General features: G+C 50.0%; 3 protein-coding genes across 3 annotated transcripts in view; 2 read left to right on the top strand and 1 right to left on the bottom strand.

The window, feature by feature from the left end:
* Positions 1 to 7,040, top strand: part of NUP210L (nucleoporin 210 like) — an 81,288-nt gene extending 74,248 nt beyond the window's left edge. Inside the window, exons 35-40 of the mRNA XM_032398676.1 lie at positions 112 to 261; positions 1,627 to 1,877; positions 3,087 to 3,291; positions 5,908 to 6,012; positions 6,487 to 6,561; positions 6,647 to 7,040. Of these exons, the coding sequence (XP_032254567.1) occupies positions 112 to 261; positions 1,627 to 1,877; positions 3,087 to 3,291; positions 5,908 to 6,012; positions 6,487 to 6,561; positions 6,647 to 6,750 (890 nt within the window). The 3' untranslated portion in view covers positions 6,751 to 7,040. The remainder of the gene's footprint in view (positions 1 to 111; positions 262 to 1,626; positions 1,878 to 3,086; positions 3,292 to 5,907; positions 6,013 to 6,486; positions 6,562 to 6,646) is intronic.
* An 85-nt stretch (positions 7,041 to 7,125) lies between these two features.
* On the bottom strand, positions 7,126 to 8,405 carry RPS27 (ribosomal protein S27). The gene is made up of 4 exons (XM_032398700.1): positions 8,298 to 8,405; positions 7,945 to 8,053; positions 7,544 to 7,654; positions 7,126 to 7,211 (listed from the first exon to the last, which is right to left on the bottom strand). The coding sequence occupies exons 1-4, from the start codon at positions 8,301 to 8,303 to the stop codon at positions 7,183 to 7,185; spliced, it is 255 nt and encodes an 84-aa protein (XP_032254591.1). The 5' UTR covers positions 8,304 to 8,405; the 3' UTR covers positions 7,126 to 7,182.
* A 3,195-nt stretch (positions 8,406 to 11,600) lies between these two features.
* On the top strand, positions 11,601 to 15,903 carry RAB13 (RAB13, member RAS oncogene family). Its single transcript, XM_032398664.1, has 8 exons — positions 11,601 to 11,840; positions 13,399 to 13,459; positions 14,254 to 14,314; positions 14,531 to 14,608; positions 14,715 to 14,804; positions 14,885 to 14,950; positions 15,053 to 15,106; positions 15,279 to 15,903. The coding sequence occupies exons 1-8, from the start codon at positions 11,717 to 11,719 to the stop codon at positions 15,354 to 15,356; spliced, it is 612 nt and encodes a 203-aa protein (XP_032254555.1). The 5' UTR covers positions 11,601 to 11,716; the 3' UTR covers positions 15,357 to 15,903.
* The last annotated feature ends 358 nt before the right edge of the window (positions 15,904 to 16,261 follow it).

Raw genomic sequence — 16,261 nt, forward strand, 5'->3', positions numbered from 1 at the left:
TAAGCCACCCAGGCACCCTGCCTCTTTTTTTTAAATCAAACTACTGCCTTTATATAAGTGTCCTCTTTTACAAATCTTATGACAGTTATTTATCTCTTTTCTGCTTATTAGGATCCTGTACCCCAAGTCAGGCCTTGGCCATTACAACAATACTTCTTCCTGAGACCCTCGTGCTGTGCCATGTGCAGTTCAGTAATACTTTGCTAGACATCCCAGCAAGCAAAATCTTCCATGTCCATGCAGGTTTCAGCATGGAGAAAGGTGGGTCCCACCAGCTGGGTCTGTTGCCCGTTTCCATCTCTGTAGTTGTCACTTGCTTATTAGATTGCATTTACACTTTCCAGCTTCATCTGCTCTATAACTATGGAAACTTTCTCAACCAACATTTTTGTTTAATCTCTGTAACACCCTGTGCTTTTCTATTATAGTCTTCCATTTTCTTTTTTGCTAGTCCCTGTTATGTCTGGGCTTGGATCATTTTTTTAACCCCAGGAAGTAGCAGTGTTTTGAGTGTTTATTGTTGAACTGAAGGATATTCCAAGCAGAGTAGCATTAACTAGCATAAAGTAGAAATAGGCATGACATTGGAATTTCATATAAATCACCTAATCTAAAAATGAGAGGATTCATGTCAAACGTAAGGCATAAATAGGACAGTGCTACTGCCCAAGACCTTCTGCTCCAAGGCCAGGCAGGATGGTGTGAATAATGAGCAGCCACTGAAGGAAGGCTCACTCAGCAAACTGGTGGGCACTAAACAGAATGCCTGGTGCCAGGACACACGCTAGGTGTACACAGGGGAGCAAGACAGGGCTCTTCATTTTCACCAGTGCTGCACAGGGTGATCCGTCACAGAATAGAGATGCATGGGATGCTGTAGAGGCAGAAAGAGAAGAGGAGCATCTACCTCAAACCTGGGGGTTAGAGTGTGGTTTTACACAGCAAGGCCTGTGGAAGGGTGACTAAGAGTGAGCTAGATGTGAAGAGGCCAGAGGCCAGGACATCCCAGGCAGTTGAGAGCCTGGAGCTCGGTAGGACAGAATGGAGAGGGAAGAGTAGGAGGCAAGAAGGCCAGTGAAGGGGCCACTGCAATAATCCAAGCATGAACTGATGAGGGTCTAGCCCAGAGTAACAGGGAGATACTAACAGGTGTCAGACATTTCAAAAGATGAGTTAGCAAAATTTGGAGGATGGTTGGATTTAGGAATGAAGTCTATGAAGACAGCTGAGTGTGAGCCTGGATAACTAGAACAATACTCCCATCGAGATACGGTTTGACAGAGAAGTGACTAAGCCATGCTCAAAGCATCTTTCACAAACCCTTTCCTAATCGTGGCAACTCTTGGTTACTTCATTCTATATCCCCTTAATTTCCGTTTGTACTGTGTTATTTACTACTCCCTGACATGTTGATTTAAGCAACAAGTTCAACTGTGGGTTGCCTGGGACTGTTTTTCTTCGGTATCCTTCCCCCACAATGGCCAACAGTCTGCTAATAGTGAACACTCAGAAAGTTGAGTTCACATTTTCTTCTGAACTTGCTTCCATTTTTCCTTCCTATTTTAAGCCAGTTGGCTCAATAGAGCCTCCGAACCTTCCCCGCTCAGTTTTTCATCTTTTCTTCAGGGGTTTATGTCTGCCTAATCAAGGTTCGACCCCAGTCAGAAGAGCTGCTCCAGGCCCTCAGCGTGGCTGACACCTCAGTCTATGGGTGGGCCACACTGGTCAGTGAACGGAGCAAGAATGGAATGCAAAGAATCCTCATTCCTTTCATCCCAGCCTTTTACATCAACCAGTCAGAATTGATTCTTAGCCACAGACAAGACATCGGGGAGATAAGAGTGCTGGGGGTGGACAGAGTTCTTGAGAAGCTAGAGGTATGTGAAGCACTGAACCAAAACATAACTGAGATCAAGGTTTTGAAAAAGGAGTCTTCATTCCTAGTCCAAGGGCAAAGGAACAGTTATGTAATGACTTTGATAAAATTCACCACAAGGGGGGAGGGCTCTTAAAATGAAGAAAACCTGTCCTCTTCACAATGCCAGGGTACTCCCAGAGTCCAAAATTTAGGTCATGAGCTTTGTCAGTCTGAAAGATATTAGTATCATCCTAAATGATCTTTAGAATTCTAGTTTAGAACTTTTTTTTTTTTAAGATTTATTTGAGAAAGAGAGCATGAGCGGAGAGAGGGACAGTGGGAGAGGGAGAAGCAGGCTCCCCGCTGATGTGAGGTGCAATCCCAGGAGCCTGGGATCATGAGCTGAGCCAAAGGCAGACACTTAACTGAGCCACCCAGGCACCCAAAACTTTAAGATTTGTTTGAGAAAGAGGGAGTGTATGTGAGAGAGGGGACAGAGGGAGAGAATATCCAAGCAGACCCCTGCTAAGTGTGGAGCCCAACACAGGGCTGGATCCCTCCAGCTGTGAGATCAGGACCTGAGCCGAATTCAAGAGTCGGATGTTGAACCGACAGAGCCACACAGGCAACCCTAGTTTAAAACGTTTTTGGGGGCGCCTGGGTGGCTCAGTCGTTAAGCGTCTGCCTTCGGCTCAGGTCATGATCCCAGGGTCCTGGGATCAAGCCCCGCATCGGGCTCCCTGCTCGGCGGGAAGCCTGCTTCTCTCTCTCCCACTTACCCTGCTTGTGTTCTCTCTCTGGCTGTCTCTCCCTGTCAAATAAATAAATAAAATCTTTAAAAAAATAAAAAAATAAAACGTTTTTGAAGCCAATTTTATTCTCACAGATCATTTTTTTAAAGATTTTGAGAGAGAGAAGGAGAGTGCACACAAGCCAGGGGAAGGGGCAGAGGGAGAGGGAGAAGCAGGCTCCCTGCTGAGCAGGTGATGTGGGGCCCGATCCCAGGACCCTGGGATCATGACCTGAGCTGAAGGCTGACGCTTAACCAACTGAGCCACCCAGGCGCCCCTCACAAATCATTTTCTTCCCTTATCTACTTCAACACATCTGTGTGGAAAAGCAGATGACTTATCTTCAGATTGCTAACTAGAAATACAGGGATCTTATTGTACGTTTAAGATTAGAATGCAATATTGATACAAACAAGTGCCATTTTCTTTTCTCCAAGGTCTTCCCTAGCTCCCCAGTTCTAGTGGTCTCTGGCCACAGGCAGTCTTCCCTCACGCCTGGCCTGGCTGTCTATCCCGTAAGAGTAGTCAACTTCACCTCCCTTCAGCAGATGGCATCACCCATTTTCATCAATATTTCCTGTGAGCTCACCAGTCAAAGTGAGGCTGTGCTAGTGAGAGCTCTGAAGGATAAGTCTGGTGCAGGTGAGCACTGGGGGCTCCTGGTGTGTTGTTTTGTTTTCAAGATTTTATTTGAGAGAGGGAGAGAGAGCAAGCTGGGTGAGGGGCAGAGGGAGAAGCAGGCTCTCCACTGAGCAGGGAGCCAGATGCCCGAACTCTGGGGTCATGACCTGAGCCAAAGGCAGAGGCTTGACTGAGCCACCCAGGCACCCTGGGGCTCCTGTTTTTAATCTAGAGTAGGAAAGACCACAGAATGTATTGCTTAGTTAATGAGAAACATTCAGCCACTTGACCGAGATTACTCAAACTAGCTGGGGCATTGATCTTTATTTTCCAAGCCTACCTATAACATCGCCTTCAGGAAGCTCTCTTATCACCATCAAGATATTCTACTTAACTTATATATTTAAGAGTAGTTATCAACTTAAGAACTTCTCAGCCTTGTTAAGTGTACTATTTTCCTGTTTTAAACCTCTTGATAAATGTTTTTCTTCAAAAATCTCTGGCAGATCTTTTTGCATCAGGCCATGGGCAAATGGTGATAGTCCTAGAACTAAGACTGCTTTCCAAAAATCCTGATTCTAGCCATTACTCAGTTTAGAAACTATGCCCAGTCTGGGTGGGATGGGAACATGTGTAGTCATGGAAAAGTGTTAGGAAAGCCAAAGAATCATCCTCCTTATACTGCCACCGCTACCTGCCCATCCCTCCAGAGAAAGTGTTCTTTGAATTAACTGGGAGTGAAGTGGACTGAACCCCCATTCATCTCCAATGGAAGGAAGGTCTGTTTTTACAAGTACCTGATACGTACTGGTCAATACCCTAAGTGCATTTTATGTGCATCTGTTGTCTCGTAACTCTAAAGTAGATGTTTTTCCCTTTAAGAATTGAACAAATTGAGATGCTCAAGGTCCCAGGACTAGAAACAGTGTTCAACTCTGTGTTCTTTCTGTTGGGAGTTTTAAAATCTAGAGTTTTTTAATGGGTTTCTGCAAGGGATGGAATTCCATGGATGGAATTCCAGGTGCCCATGACCTTCAATGAGGGGGAAAAATTGCATCTTTATTTTCAATTAATCTCTCAATAAAGTTTCCATTTCCACTGATTTTACAAATATAGGTAAGAAACCACAGCAATAGCAATATGTGTGACTCTGTCACCAACAGAATTCAGATATTTTCATGTTCCAATTATGAGATCTCAAAATTCACTTCAAAGTTACATAAAAATTACAGTAGTTACCAGACCTGAGCCTAGATCTTTCTTGTTACTAAAGCACTTGTTAAAAAAAAGGTCTTTTTAACATCTTACTAAGTGTATTGTATATACATAGCTATATCACAATGTTTTTTCCATTTTGGTTAACTTTGATATAACTGGGTTTCCTTTTATTTCTACACATTTTATTTTTTGCATTTAAAAACATTGAGATAGGATCCATGGGTTTCACCATACTGCCCAAGTTGCTCATGGCACAATAAATGGTTAAGAACCCCCGCACTTCTCAGAGCTAAGAGGGACCAGTGGGAACAGTACAACCATGGTGGGTAGGAGTGGTCAGACAAAAAAATCCAACCCAGTCTTCAGCTAGCTTATTCACACAAGCACGTTGAGTGCCCACTGGTATATGCCAGGCATGGTACCTAGTACAAAAATCAGATTTAAGACAGGGCCTAATTAAGGAGCTAGTAAATAGTTCATTGTAGCCAGAACAAAGGGGTACTGAAAAGGCTGATCATGTTCCGTAAGTTTTATTTGGACTCTTACCGTATAAACATTGGAAAGCCAAAAGCTTTCAACGGTTGGACCTGATCAAGGATTAGTATTGAGAATCTTGTTTTTAGTGCACTTTATTTCAAACAACCTCAAAAGTGTTCTTCAGAGCAAAGCAGTTTGTAAACAGTTCTGAAACAAAGTACCATGAGAAGCTAAGACCAGTTACAAGTCCAAAAGTTAGAGGGCCTATACTAGGGATGCAGAATAGGAACTCGGTAGGAGGGCCTGGTGACAATATGAGATATATGGGAAGACCTGGAAGTTCAAGGGAGTCTGCTGGGACAGGTGTTCATTTCTAGACACTGAAAAATTTGAAATAACCAAAGTCAAATGTCAAGTGTGCTTCAAAAACACAAGTCTTAAGTTTTATTGAGGACGGTGTTATACAAAAATCCGAATGCTCCCTAGAAAGGGCATCCTAAGTAAAGAATGACAAGGGGATCCCTGGATTTAAAAAGTGGTTGGTGATCCAAATAGATTTCAGGTTAGAGGGATTAGAACTGGAAGTTCAGTTGCCACAATCACAAATTTGGTGAAGAGAAGCAAGTCACTTGGAATTAAAAATACACAGGAAAGGTTAACAGGCATCTTTAGGTAGTAGAGTATTTACATATCCATTTGTAAGTTGAGAAGAAATACAAGATTCAAAGTTTGGGAGTTTATTACCTGCGAGATAGGAACAAGCGAAAAAGAGGTGGAGGAACCAAGTACATAATTCACCTGTTAAGAAGCAAAACAATTTCCCAGAGGGCTGGGTTTTGAGAGCTTCGGCTGGATACCCATGACCATGTGTTTTTAAACACAGCCACCTGCCCTGAATGCTTTAAGTAACTATTACCTTTTATTGTTCTGACCAATGCACAGATCAATGTGAAGATTCAGGTATCCTCCAGAAGTTCCTGGGTTCTCACCAGGGCATCCTCTTCACCCTCTTTACAGTGCTGGCATCAACAGCTTTCATCTTTCTAGGTAAGGAGCCCTTACATTCAGCAACATGGACTTTTGACTTAGAAACTGCCTTCATTTAATTTCACCAATTAGGGCACCTGGGTGGCTCAGTTGGTTAAGCAACTGCCTTTGGCTCAGGTCATGATCCCAGCGTCCTGGGATCAAGCCCCGCATCGGGCTCCTTGCTTAGCGGAGCCTGCTTCTCCCTCAACCCCTGTCTGCCTGCCGCTCCCCCTGCTTGTGCTCTCTGTGTCAAATAAATAAAAAATCTTTAATTTCACCAACTATGAGGATGAAAATTAGCTGTTCATCACATCTCACTTGTGACAAGCAGTTGGAACTCATTCAGCCTCCCTAGTCATCTAGTGGACAAAAGGTCCTGCTCAACTTACCACCAAGAAGCAGTTAAAGTGCACAGGACAGAACCCCACTTGGAAGTGGAAACCACCGCTAAGCCTTGAGATAATGGTGACATCTGCCTTCTTCTTTTTCCAGCGTATAATGCCCTCTTAAACAAGATACAGACAGTTCCAGTTGTTTATGTACCAACTCTAGGAACACCACGACCAGGTAAAGAATCATCACCCTCACCTCTGAAAAGCTCAAATATCCACGTTTTATTCACACTTCATCTGTTTCTCTTTTTCACTCCTAGGTTCTTATACCTCCACCACACGTTCTCCCCCACCTTTCATGAGTCCACAACCCCCAGCAGGCCAGAGTCGGCTACAACACTGGCTATGGAGTGTAAGGCACTAACCTCCACTTGGACAAATCCCCTCAACTGTGGAGGACTGGAGCCATAAGCCCCCAAACTAGATAGGCTTCTGAAAACTGTAAATAAAAGATCCTAAGCTGTTCTGCGCTAAGGTGGTATATTAAAGGTGAACTGTCAATTCTTAACGCTATGAAAACATAAAAGTGAAAGAAAATGTCCATTTACATAGTATCCCATGTTTTTATCAAGTTCCAAAGATTTACTCAGTGAGCCTAACTGGACAGAAATGTCCCAAATAGACTTAAGTACTTGGCCACTTACTTGCCCCAAATGACTCTAGCAGTCCACTCTTCTGGTTGCCCCTGAGTACTTGAGGTAGGAACTTCCTAGCAGTAAAACAAAGACAATAAACAGGGTGTATCCAAAATCTGTTTATTGGGATAGTGTCCCACTCATCTTGATTCAGGGTGCTTTTAGTGCTGCTTCCGTCTGAAGGAGCATCCTGGAAGAAGAAGGTTCCGAGGTTACTTATCCTGCCCCACCCCCACAAAACATCACACCCACAAGAAAGCTACATCTTTACTTTCCTCTAAACCTGAAGCTACCACTTCAGTCGTTTAAGAAACTTATCACTACCTCAAACGAAGACCCTTTTATTACTCCTCCGCCTCAGCTTTAAACCTCAGTGTTTTGACATTAAGAAATGTGTGGTTTCTCGTAATCCTTTTTGGGGGCAGGTAGGCGTGTGGACGAACGACTTGCAACTCCCAACAACCTTTACGAGGCAGTACAAAATTCAGAGCTCAGAATGACAGCGTTCGTCCATCAGCTCACCTTCTGTAAGCCTTGCTTTTCCTCCCGTGGGCTGGCAGAGGACAGTGGAGCAGCCGACACACAGAACTACCGTTTGTGCGTGGCTGAAGACGGTGGTGATTTTGTAGCATCCTGGGAAGAAACATCAAGAAGCAGGGACTTAGGACCTTTACTTTCCACGCCTTTCTTTGCTCGAGCGCAAGCCCGCGTGCGTTAACTGTCAGGACACGACGTCCCGTCACCCCAAAGTCCACCGTCCCCTCTAGACGTGATGGGCCGGATCCACATGCACGTTCAAGCCCGCTCGGAAACAGTCGGGCCAGCCGTGCCCCCGCCCCCGGGGGCCCACCATCTCCCCCGCCGCCCTCAGGCCCCCCTCCCCCCGCCGGTCGTCGCCGTCCCTCCCGGGCGGCGCCCCTCACCCGGGCACTTCACGTCCATGAAGTAGGAGTTGGGGCTCTGCACCAGGCGCTTCTTCTTGTGCTTCCTCTTCTCCTCTTCCGGGGACGGGTGCAGGAGATCCTTCGCGAGCTACAAGGAGCAGACAGGCGCCGTCAGGGCGGCAGCGGCACCAGGAGCAGCAGCCCTCTCCGCCCGGCGTCCACAGCGGGGCCGCCATCTTACCCCCGCCCCGGGCCGCGGGCCGCCCGCCCCCGCGCCCGTCGCCCGCGGCCCGAAGCCTGCGGCCGGCCCCCGCGGCCCGCACCCGGCGGAGGGGCGCGCGCGCGCGCGCGGGAGGCGAGGGCTCCGCCGGGAGCCGGGCCGAGGAACTCACGGGCATGTTCTCGTGGGGAGGTCGTCACCGCCGGAAAGGAGCGAAAGCGGAAATCCTGCCGCTTAAATCCGCCGCCAGCCGGAAGTGACGCGCGCGCGATCGGCGGCCATGCCGGAGTCCGCGCGCCGCCTCTACCAGAAATGGACGCCTCCCTGGGGGCGACTTCCGACGGGGGTTGCTGCGCCGCGACGGTGGGAGCGCATTAATAGGGTCTGCTGAGGAAGACGGCGCGGCCGAGCCATGCCCGGGACTTCTCGGATTCCTCTGCTGTTTTTCAGTGGGTTTACTTTGCCAGTTAACAACTCAGAAGTGTAAAAACAGGAGAAGAAAGCCCTTCTATTTCCCGTATCCCCAGCCTACTGCGACGGTTAGCCGCCGTTGAGTTTTGTCGTGTCTTTCCAGTCTTTCCTCTAATGACGATGACATCAGACACTGACGTAGTGCCCTCTATGGGCAGCGCTGCGCCTGCTCCGCACGGTGTGTCGGGCGGACACTGCGAAGGGACGCCCAGCGCAGTCCAAGAAGCCGCCCGAAGTCCTGCCACCCCGCCGTCCGAGACGGCGGTGCCACTTGACAGTCCCACAGCCCTTCCCGCAAATCTGCAGCAGCACTGACTTCCCGAGCGTTCAAGTCCTCGCAGCACTGACGCTTGACGGAACGAGAAGAAAGCACGCACGAAGACCGAAGCATCATCTCCTACAGTCGGACGCAGCGTTTAGAATGTCCCCATGTCATAAGGAGGATCGAAGATGACTGTCGAATGGTATCTTGGAATCAAAGGAAAGGCATGTGAGTTCCAGTCAGGGGCGTGCTGGGAAAGGTTAATTTCAGTGCTGTAAATACCCCCGGTGGCCGATTTCGCACTACCGGTGTGACATCGTTAAACACGGCGTCGGTAAGAGAGAAGCACAGTTTGTTCTTCTGACCAGCAAGAACCGGTCGCAGCACACCCCTGAGGGGCCAGAAAATCCCCCGAGGAAGTGACATTTAGGCTGAATTCTGAAGGGGTATCAACCAAGCAACAGCCTGGGAGAAAAGCATTCTAGGCGGATGGAAGAGCTTGTGAAGACAAAAACCAAGGCCAGAACGAGCCTGCCATAATTGAGGGAGGGAAAGGCGTGGTTGCCAAAGCTCTGAGAGCTGAGGGCAAAGCGTACTGGGGTTGGGTTCCGGTGACAGCTCGTGTACACCAGCATAAGTACTGTTGAGAGAGGTGAGCACCGCACACACCACACTCTGGGCATGAAGAGTCCAGATCCAGGCAAAATGAGAAGAAAAAGAATTGATGCGTTTTTATCAGAACAATTCATGAAAGTTGAAGGATTGGTAGGAGGGGGCGCCTGGGTGGCTCAATCAGTTAAGCGTCTGCCTTCCGTTCTGGTCATGGTCCCAGGGGCCTGGGATCGAGCCCCGCATCGGGCTCCCTGCTCAGCGGGAAGCCTGCTTCTCCCCCTCCCACTCCCCCTGCTTGTGTTCCCTCTCTCTCTTTCTCTCTCTCTGTCAAATAGATAAATAAAATCTTTATAAAAATAAATAATTGGTAGGAGATGGTTTGACCTGTGAGGAGAAATAGAGAAGACTCAAGGTTTGTGATACGGCTTGAAGACAATGGGAGGTGAGAGGATGGACAAGAGGGGGATTGAACAGCTGTGTCTGAGGACGGGCGAGCATGGACACACAAGATGACAAGGATGAGCGAAGTAACAAAAGATGTCTTCTCAGAACCAGCACCTTGCACAAGGACAATTCTACTGACCCACCATTAGAAAAGCAGATAGTTTGAATAATTTTTTTCCAAAGACAAAGATAAACTTGTTTCTTTATAGCCGTGTTTTCCATACTTCAGCTTTTTCGTTGCCTTTTCACAGCCCTTTCAGTGTGGTGTCAGGAGGGCAGCCTCAGGGCTGTCTTAAAGATCCATACCTCATCAAAAGAATGAAACTAGACATTTATAGTCCCAATTTATGTCTTCCTGAAACTGGCTTGTCAGAGAAATCACAAATAGGGTCCCAGAAGATTTGAATACTGTTGTTAATAAAGCCCAGAATGTGTCTCAGTGAAAGAGAGCGAGTGTGTTTGTGGTGTTGGGGGGATGTGTGTGTATGTGTGTGTGGGTGTGAGGAGGAGTGGTGTGGTATGGGGGGTGTGGGGGTTGGGTTGGGGGTGGTGGAAGGGTGTGTGTGGTGTGATGTGGGGGGGTGGTATGTGTGATGTGTGTGTGGTATGATGTGTGTATTGTGGGTATGATGTAGGTGCGGTGTGGTAGTGTGTATGATTGGTAGTGGGGTGTGTGATGTTAATGTGTGATGTGTGGTGTTTGTGTGGTATATGTATGATGTGTATGGTGTATGTGTGGTGTACATATGTGGTGGTGTGTGTGTGATGTGTATGTGGTGTCTGAGGTGTGGGTGTGTATGTGGTGTGGGTGTGTTTGTGGGTGGTATTTGTCTATGTGATGTGTGTGCTGTATGTGGTGTGCATGGTGTGTGTAGTGTGTATGTGTATAAATGGTGTGTGTGGTATGTGTGTCTGTGGTGTGATGGGGGTCTGGGGGTGTGGTGTGTATGGTGTGCTATGTGTGGTATTTATGTGGTGTGTGTGTGGTGTGTATGTGTGATATGTGATGTGTGTATGTGGTATGTGTACGTGGTGTGTGTGTGGTGTGTCTGTGATGTGTGGTGCGTGTGTACGTGGTGTATGTGGTGTGAGTTGTGTGTGTGGTGAGGTGTGTATGTGTGTCTGTGGTGTGGTATGTGATATGTGTATGTAGTGTGTGTACGTGGGGTGTGGGGGGTTGTGGGTGTGGTGCGCGTGGTGTGTACGCGGTGTGTGTACGCGGTGTGTACGCGGTGTGTGTACGTGGTGTGTGTGTGTGTGTGTGTGTGTGTGTGTGTGTGTCTCTCGGGCCCATGGAGATACCTTTCCACGCCGTCCACCAGGGGGCAGACCGTCCCCACAAGTGGCTGGTGCTCCAGGGCGTCCGGCCGCGTTCGCAGGGAGCTGAGGGCTGGGAACCCCGGAGCCCAGAAGTGCCCCAAAAGCGTCCACCCTTGAGTGGACCTGGGGTCCCTTGGCTCAGCTCCCCCGTTGTGGCGAGCCCCCAGTGCCAGCCCCGCCTTCAGCCTGCATCCCCCAGGTTCTGAGGCGCCCCCGTCGGTGGGCCGTGTGGCCGGCAGCGGCTCCCGCTCCTCCACAGCCCCCCTGGCGCGGATTGCGGGCGAGCGGGAGGTGCCCCGCCGTCCCGGGCGCAGGGGCGGGCGGCCAGGGGGTGGGGCCCGCGGCAGGGCCGCCTCCGCTCTTTCCCGGAGCCTGGGCGGAGAGGGAGGAAAACTTCTTCCTGGCCTGGGCTCCCGGCCGCTCCGTCTGCCAGCCCCGCGGTCCCGCCCACCGGCGCCTCCCCCGGCTCCCCAGTGTCCGCCATGGCCAAAGCCTACGACCACCTCTTCAAGTTGCTGCTCATCGGGGACTCGGGGGTGGGCAAGACTTGTCTGATCATTCGCTTTGCAGAGGACAGCTTCAACAACACCTACATCTCCACCATCGGTGAGCCCGCCGGCCGTGCCCCAGGCCCCCGGCTCCCCCCAGGCCCTCACCCCTGCATTCCACCGGCGGCGAGCCCGCTGGCCTGTCCCACACTCCCAGATCCCCCAGGCTCCCAGGCTACTAGTGGCCCCACTTTTCAGTCCCCCAGAGGGAGGCTTCTAAACTCTCAGCCCCTGTCTCAGACCCATCCCCCGCACATCTCTCTGGATGGTACCCAACCTCTAACCTCTCTGAGGCCTCCAGGTAACTTCTCCGTTGTGCCAACCCCTTGTTTTCCTGGTACCATCCTTCTCCCTCATCTCCCCAAATCCACATGAACCCTTTTCTGTTTCCCGCTGCGCATCTCTTCCTCACCCCCACCCGCCTAGAACACTTGACCCTCTCTGTATTTCCTGTACCCCCTCTCCCTGAACGTGCTTTCCAATTCCATTAGGCTCTTTCTGTCTTGCTGAGTTTCAGACCCTCCCATTGCATCCCCACCTTACCACTTCCCAGTCTCCCTGCCCCTCAACGTAATGGAGGTGGGCAGGGTGGAACAGAGTGGCTGTGCTGGAGGGTGGCCCAAGGACTGGGATGGTGAATATGCAGTCAGCCAGGCAAGGAGGGTGGGAGTGGGGGGACTTCTGGGGGCTCTGAGTCAGCCTGGTGACTCAGCCTCCTCCCTGGGCTCCCAACAGGCTCTGGGGAGGTGCCCACATTTCCACTAAGAACACTGCCTCCCCTCCTCCCTTCTGGTCTTTCTTCATCTCCTCTGGCCTGGGAAATAAAACAAGGGGAGTCTCAAAACAGTTCTGGTTAGAAAAGGGAAGGAAAGGGGCACCTGGGTGGCTCAGTCGGTTAAGTGTCTGCCTTCAGCTCTGGTCATGATCCCAGGGTCCTGGGATGGAGCCCCACATCGGGCTCCCTGCTCTGTGGGAAGCCTGCTTCTCCCTCTGCCTCTGCCTGCCACTCCCCCTGCTTGTGTTCTCTCTAGCTTTCTCTCTGTCAAATAAATAAATAAATAAATAAAATCTTAAGAGGAAAAAAAAAAAAGGGAAAGAAAATGCCCCTCTTTCCTAGTTCAGTCTCAGGAGGACTCTTTCTTGCTTGCAAGCGTGGCCTGCTAGTTAACTCACACAAGCTGGCATCATTACCTCTTTCCTGGCTCTTTATTCTGTCGGGCTGGAGGGTGGCTGGAGCGTGGCTGGAGCACTGAGAATACAGGGTTCTAGGAAAACAGAAGGAAAGAGGAATCTGAAAGTCATATTTTGAGGGAGACACTGAATTAAGAGAGCTGTCAGCTGGTGCGGCTGAGTGGACCCAAGAGGTGCCTTAAGCCTGCCTGTAGAATTTCCATCACCTCCCCCTCCCAGAGCCATAACATCTCAGTAAAAACAATATGCTTACTAGACAAATACAGCTTTGAGAAAATTCTCTTTTACGCTTGCAACAAGGTTGCTTCCCAAGTGCACCCGCCTGCAGAATTCCTAGCACTGGGGCTGCTCCGTTCCCGTGTCTCCCAAAGAACACCCTACGTGCCCACACGGTCTCAACTTAAGTGTGTGCGCTCCCCTCCTAGGAATTGACTTCAAGATCCGCACTGTGGATGTAGAGGGGAAGAAGATCAAATTGCAGGTCTGGTGAGTGAACCCCCAGGACTGCTGGGCACATTCCCTCATTTCCCTCCCAGCACCGTTTCCCTCCCATGTTGCTTCATCTCTCTCCCTCTCCCCACCGCTCCTTCCAGTACTTCTCCCAGGCCACTTCCTGTCACCTCACTCAGACGTCATCCTTCCCACTTTCTTCCAGCTCACTCAACTATTTTCAGCTGTTTTCTAACTCTCTTGCCTCTCCCAGCTCCAGAGCATTCTCTGAACTTGACAGTAATTGTGTGCAGGGCTGCCACATGGAAATGGCATTGAAGCAGGTACACAGTAAGTAGCAGAATGGAGACTTTAAGTCTGTGAATGACGGAGGCCCAGAAAGCTGAGGATAGAGGGCTGTCCTGCCATAAGAAGCTGGAGACTGAAAGTGTGGAAGTGGCTGCTGGCTTGAAGAAGCTTTAGAATGCAACAGATCAGAGCAGATTGTGGTTTGGATTCTGGTTCTGCTGCAGAATGAGGTTCATTAGTTATTTAGCCTCTTGAAATCTCTGTCCTCATTTGTAAAATGGACCATAAAATGCGTCTCACAAGGGTAGGGCGAAGATGGCGCCTGGCACAGAGTAAGTGTTCAACAGATAAACCGAAAGACCTTGTTCCTTAGGTCTGTGTCATCTCCCAGCCGTCCTACCTCCTCTTCCCGCTTTGCTGTTTTCTGATTCTATTCCTTTCAGCCCCACCCTGTCACAAGAGCTAAATTCTTAGCAGGGGGAATTCTCTCTTTGGAGAATGATCCCCTCTCTCCTGCCCCACAAAATATTCCACTTCTTCAGGGATACAGCTGGCCAAGAGCGATTCAAGACGATAACCACTGCCTATTACCGTGGAGCCATGGTACGAGGTGTGGGTCTGGACAGGGGTGAGGCAATAGATTGGAGGTTTATGAGTCCCCAGGGGCAGGGGTTGGGCAGGGAAAAGGGGAGGGGGCACAGTGTGGGAGGTGGAGGGCCCCACATGGACTAATGGGGAGCTTCACGGGTAGAACTTGCAGGAAGCCGAAATGGGGGAATGTGGCCCAAGGCTCCATTGTGAACCCTTGCCATCCCCCAGGGCATTATCCTAGTATATGACATCACAGATGAGAAATCCTTCGAGAATATTCAGAACTGGATGAAAAGCATCAAAGAGGTAAAGACCCTCCTGAAAAGACAGGAGACTAGGTAGAACCTGGAGGGTGAGGGGACTGTGAAGGTGAGCGGGACCTATCTTACCCTTCCTACCCTTTTGCTTCCAGAATGCCTCTGCTGGGGTAGAACGCCTGCTGCTGGGCAACAAGTGTGACATGGAGGCCAAGAGGAAGGTGCAGAAGGAGCAGGCTGTCAAGGTGAGGGCCGGGCCACAACAGAGTTGGATCCCAGGGGGCCTCTACCCTTTACCCACCTCTCTTCTCCCTCCGCTTCGCAGCTGGCTCGGGAGCATGGGATCCGATTCTTTGAGACAAGTGCCAAATCCAGCACAAATGTGGATGAGGTGAGATTCCCATGTCCACCCCCACTCCCAGAGGTGGCTGTTGGACAGCAAGCCCGTCCTCCCCTCCAGCCTGTTCTCACCACTCACTGCTTTCCCCATCAGGCTTTCAGTTCCCTGGCCCGGGACATCTTGCTCAAGTCAGGAGGCCGGAGACCGGTGAGTTGGTTCTGCTGGACTGGGCACAGCTGTGTGCACGTGTGTTAGGAGTGAAACCCCAGGAGGGGAGTAGTGCTAACACCGCCCCAGGGTGGGTCCCCTTCGAACAACGTATAGTCTCAGACCCCAGCCAGCTATTGTCACCCTGATCCCGGTGCCCTTCCACCTCTAGGGAAACAGCCACAAGCCCCCTGGCACTGACCTGAAAGCTTGTGACAAGAAGAACACCAGCAAGTGCTCCCTCGGCTGAGGACCCTAGGCCCGGAGGCTGAACCTGAGGGAGGCAGGGCTGTGGGTGGGCAGGGGAGAAACAGCAGGTGGGACTTGGAGGGGCTAGAGGTAGGTAGATGGTGGAAGAGTAGGGAGCAAAGGGAGAAGAACACGGGAAGGCAAGAGAAGGAAAGTAGGTAGACTAGAAAGGGAAGGAGAGGCAAAAAGGAGAGAGAGGCGAGGGAATGAAAGGAGATGAGGGGGTAGGAAGAGACGGGAGAAGGAAAGAACCGGCTCTGGGGGTCAGACCTTCCCTGGGCTTTTAGGGCAGACATAAATGTAAATAAACAGTTGATTTGTTGTTACTGGATCAGGTTTTAGGATCAGGTTGTGTGAGAGGTTGGCTCACCTCACCCTCTAGGTTTGACCCTATGACTCTGCATGGTCTTGCTCACCCACACAAAGGTCCCTGGTTTGGGTGACTTTCATCATCAGACCTCATTCCTACCTCTAAGATGGTTGGGCTGCCAGAATCGGGCTGGGTTCCTGTGACACCAGGACCTGTCCCTGAATGGATGAAGAAAAGAGCAAGGAGGTCCTCTGAACCTGGAGGTCTGGACATCCTCTTTCCATTATGGGGTTTAGAGGATCCTTATGGGCAAAGCCTTGCCTGGCTTCCAGAGGACTCTTAGGCCTTCCCAGGGGAGTGACAGCCCTAGACTCGAGGCAATAACAGGACCTGGTATTGTTTATCCTGTGATTTCTTCAAGCATCTCTGATTCTGCCAGCAATCCTTTTAGGTAGCTGGTAGGCATTATTTTCCACTTTTATAGATGAGGAAGATGAGACACGGAAGAAGTTCATTTAGTCATAAATCTTTTTTTTAAGTTTTTATTTATTTATTAGAGAGAGGGCACGCACGCACAAGGGCCGGAGTGGGAGAGG

This window comes from Phoca vitulina, unplaced genomic scaffold, assembly GCF_004348235.1.
Source record: "Phoca vitulina isolate PV1807 unplaced genomic scaffold, GSC_HSeal_1.0 scaffold118, whole genome shotgun sequence".
In the NCBI taxonomy this organism is placed as follows: domain Eukaryota; kingdom Metazoa; phylum Chordata; class Mammalia; order Carnivora; family Phocidae; genus Phoca; species Phoca vitulina.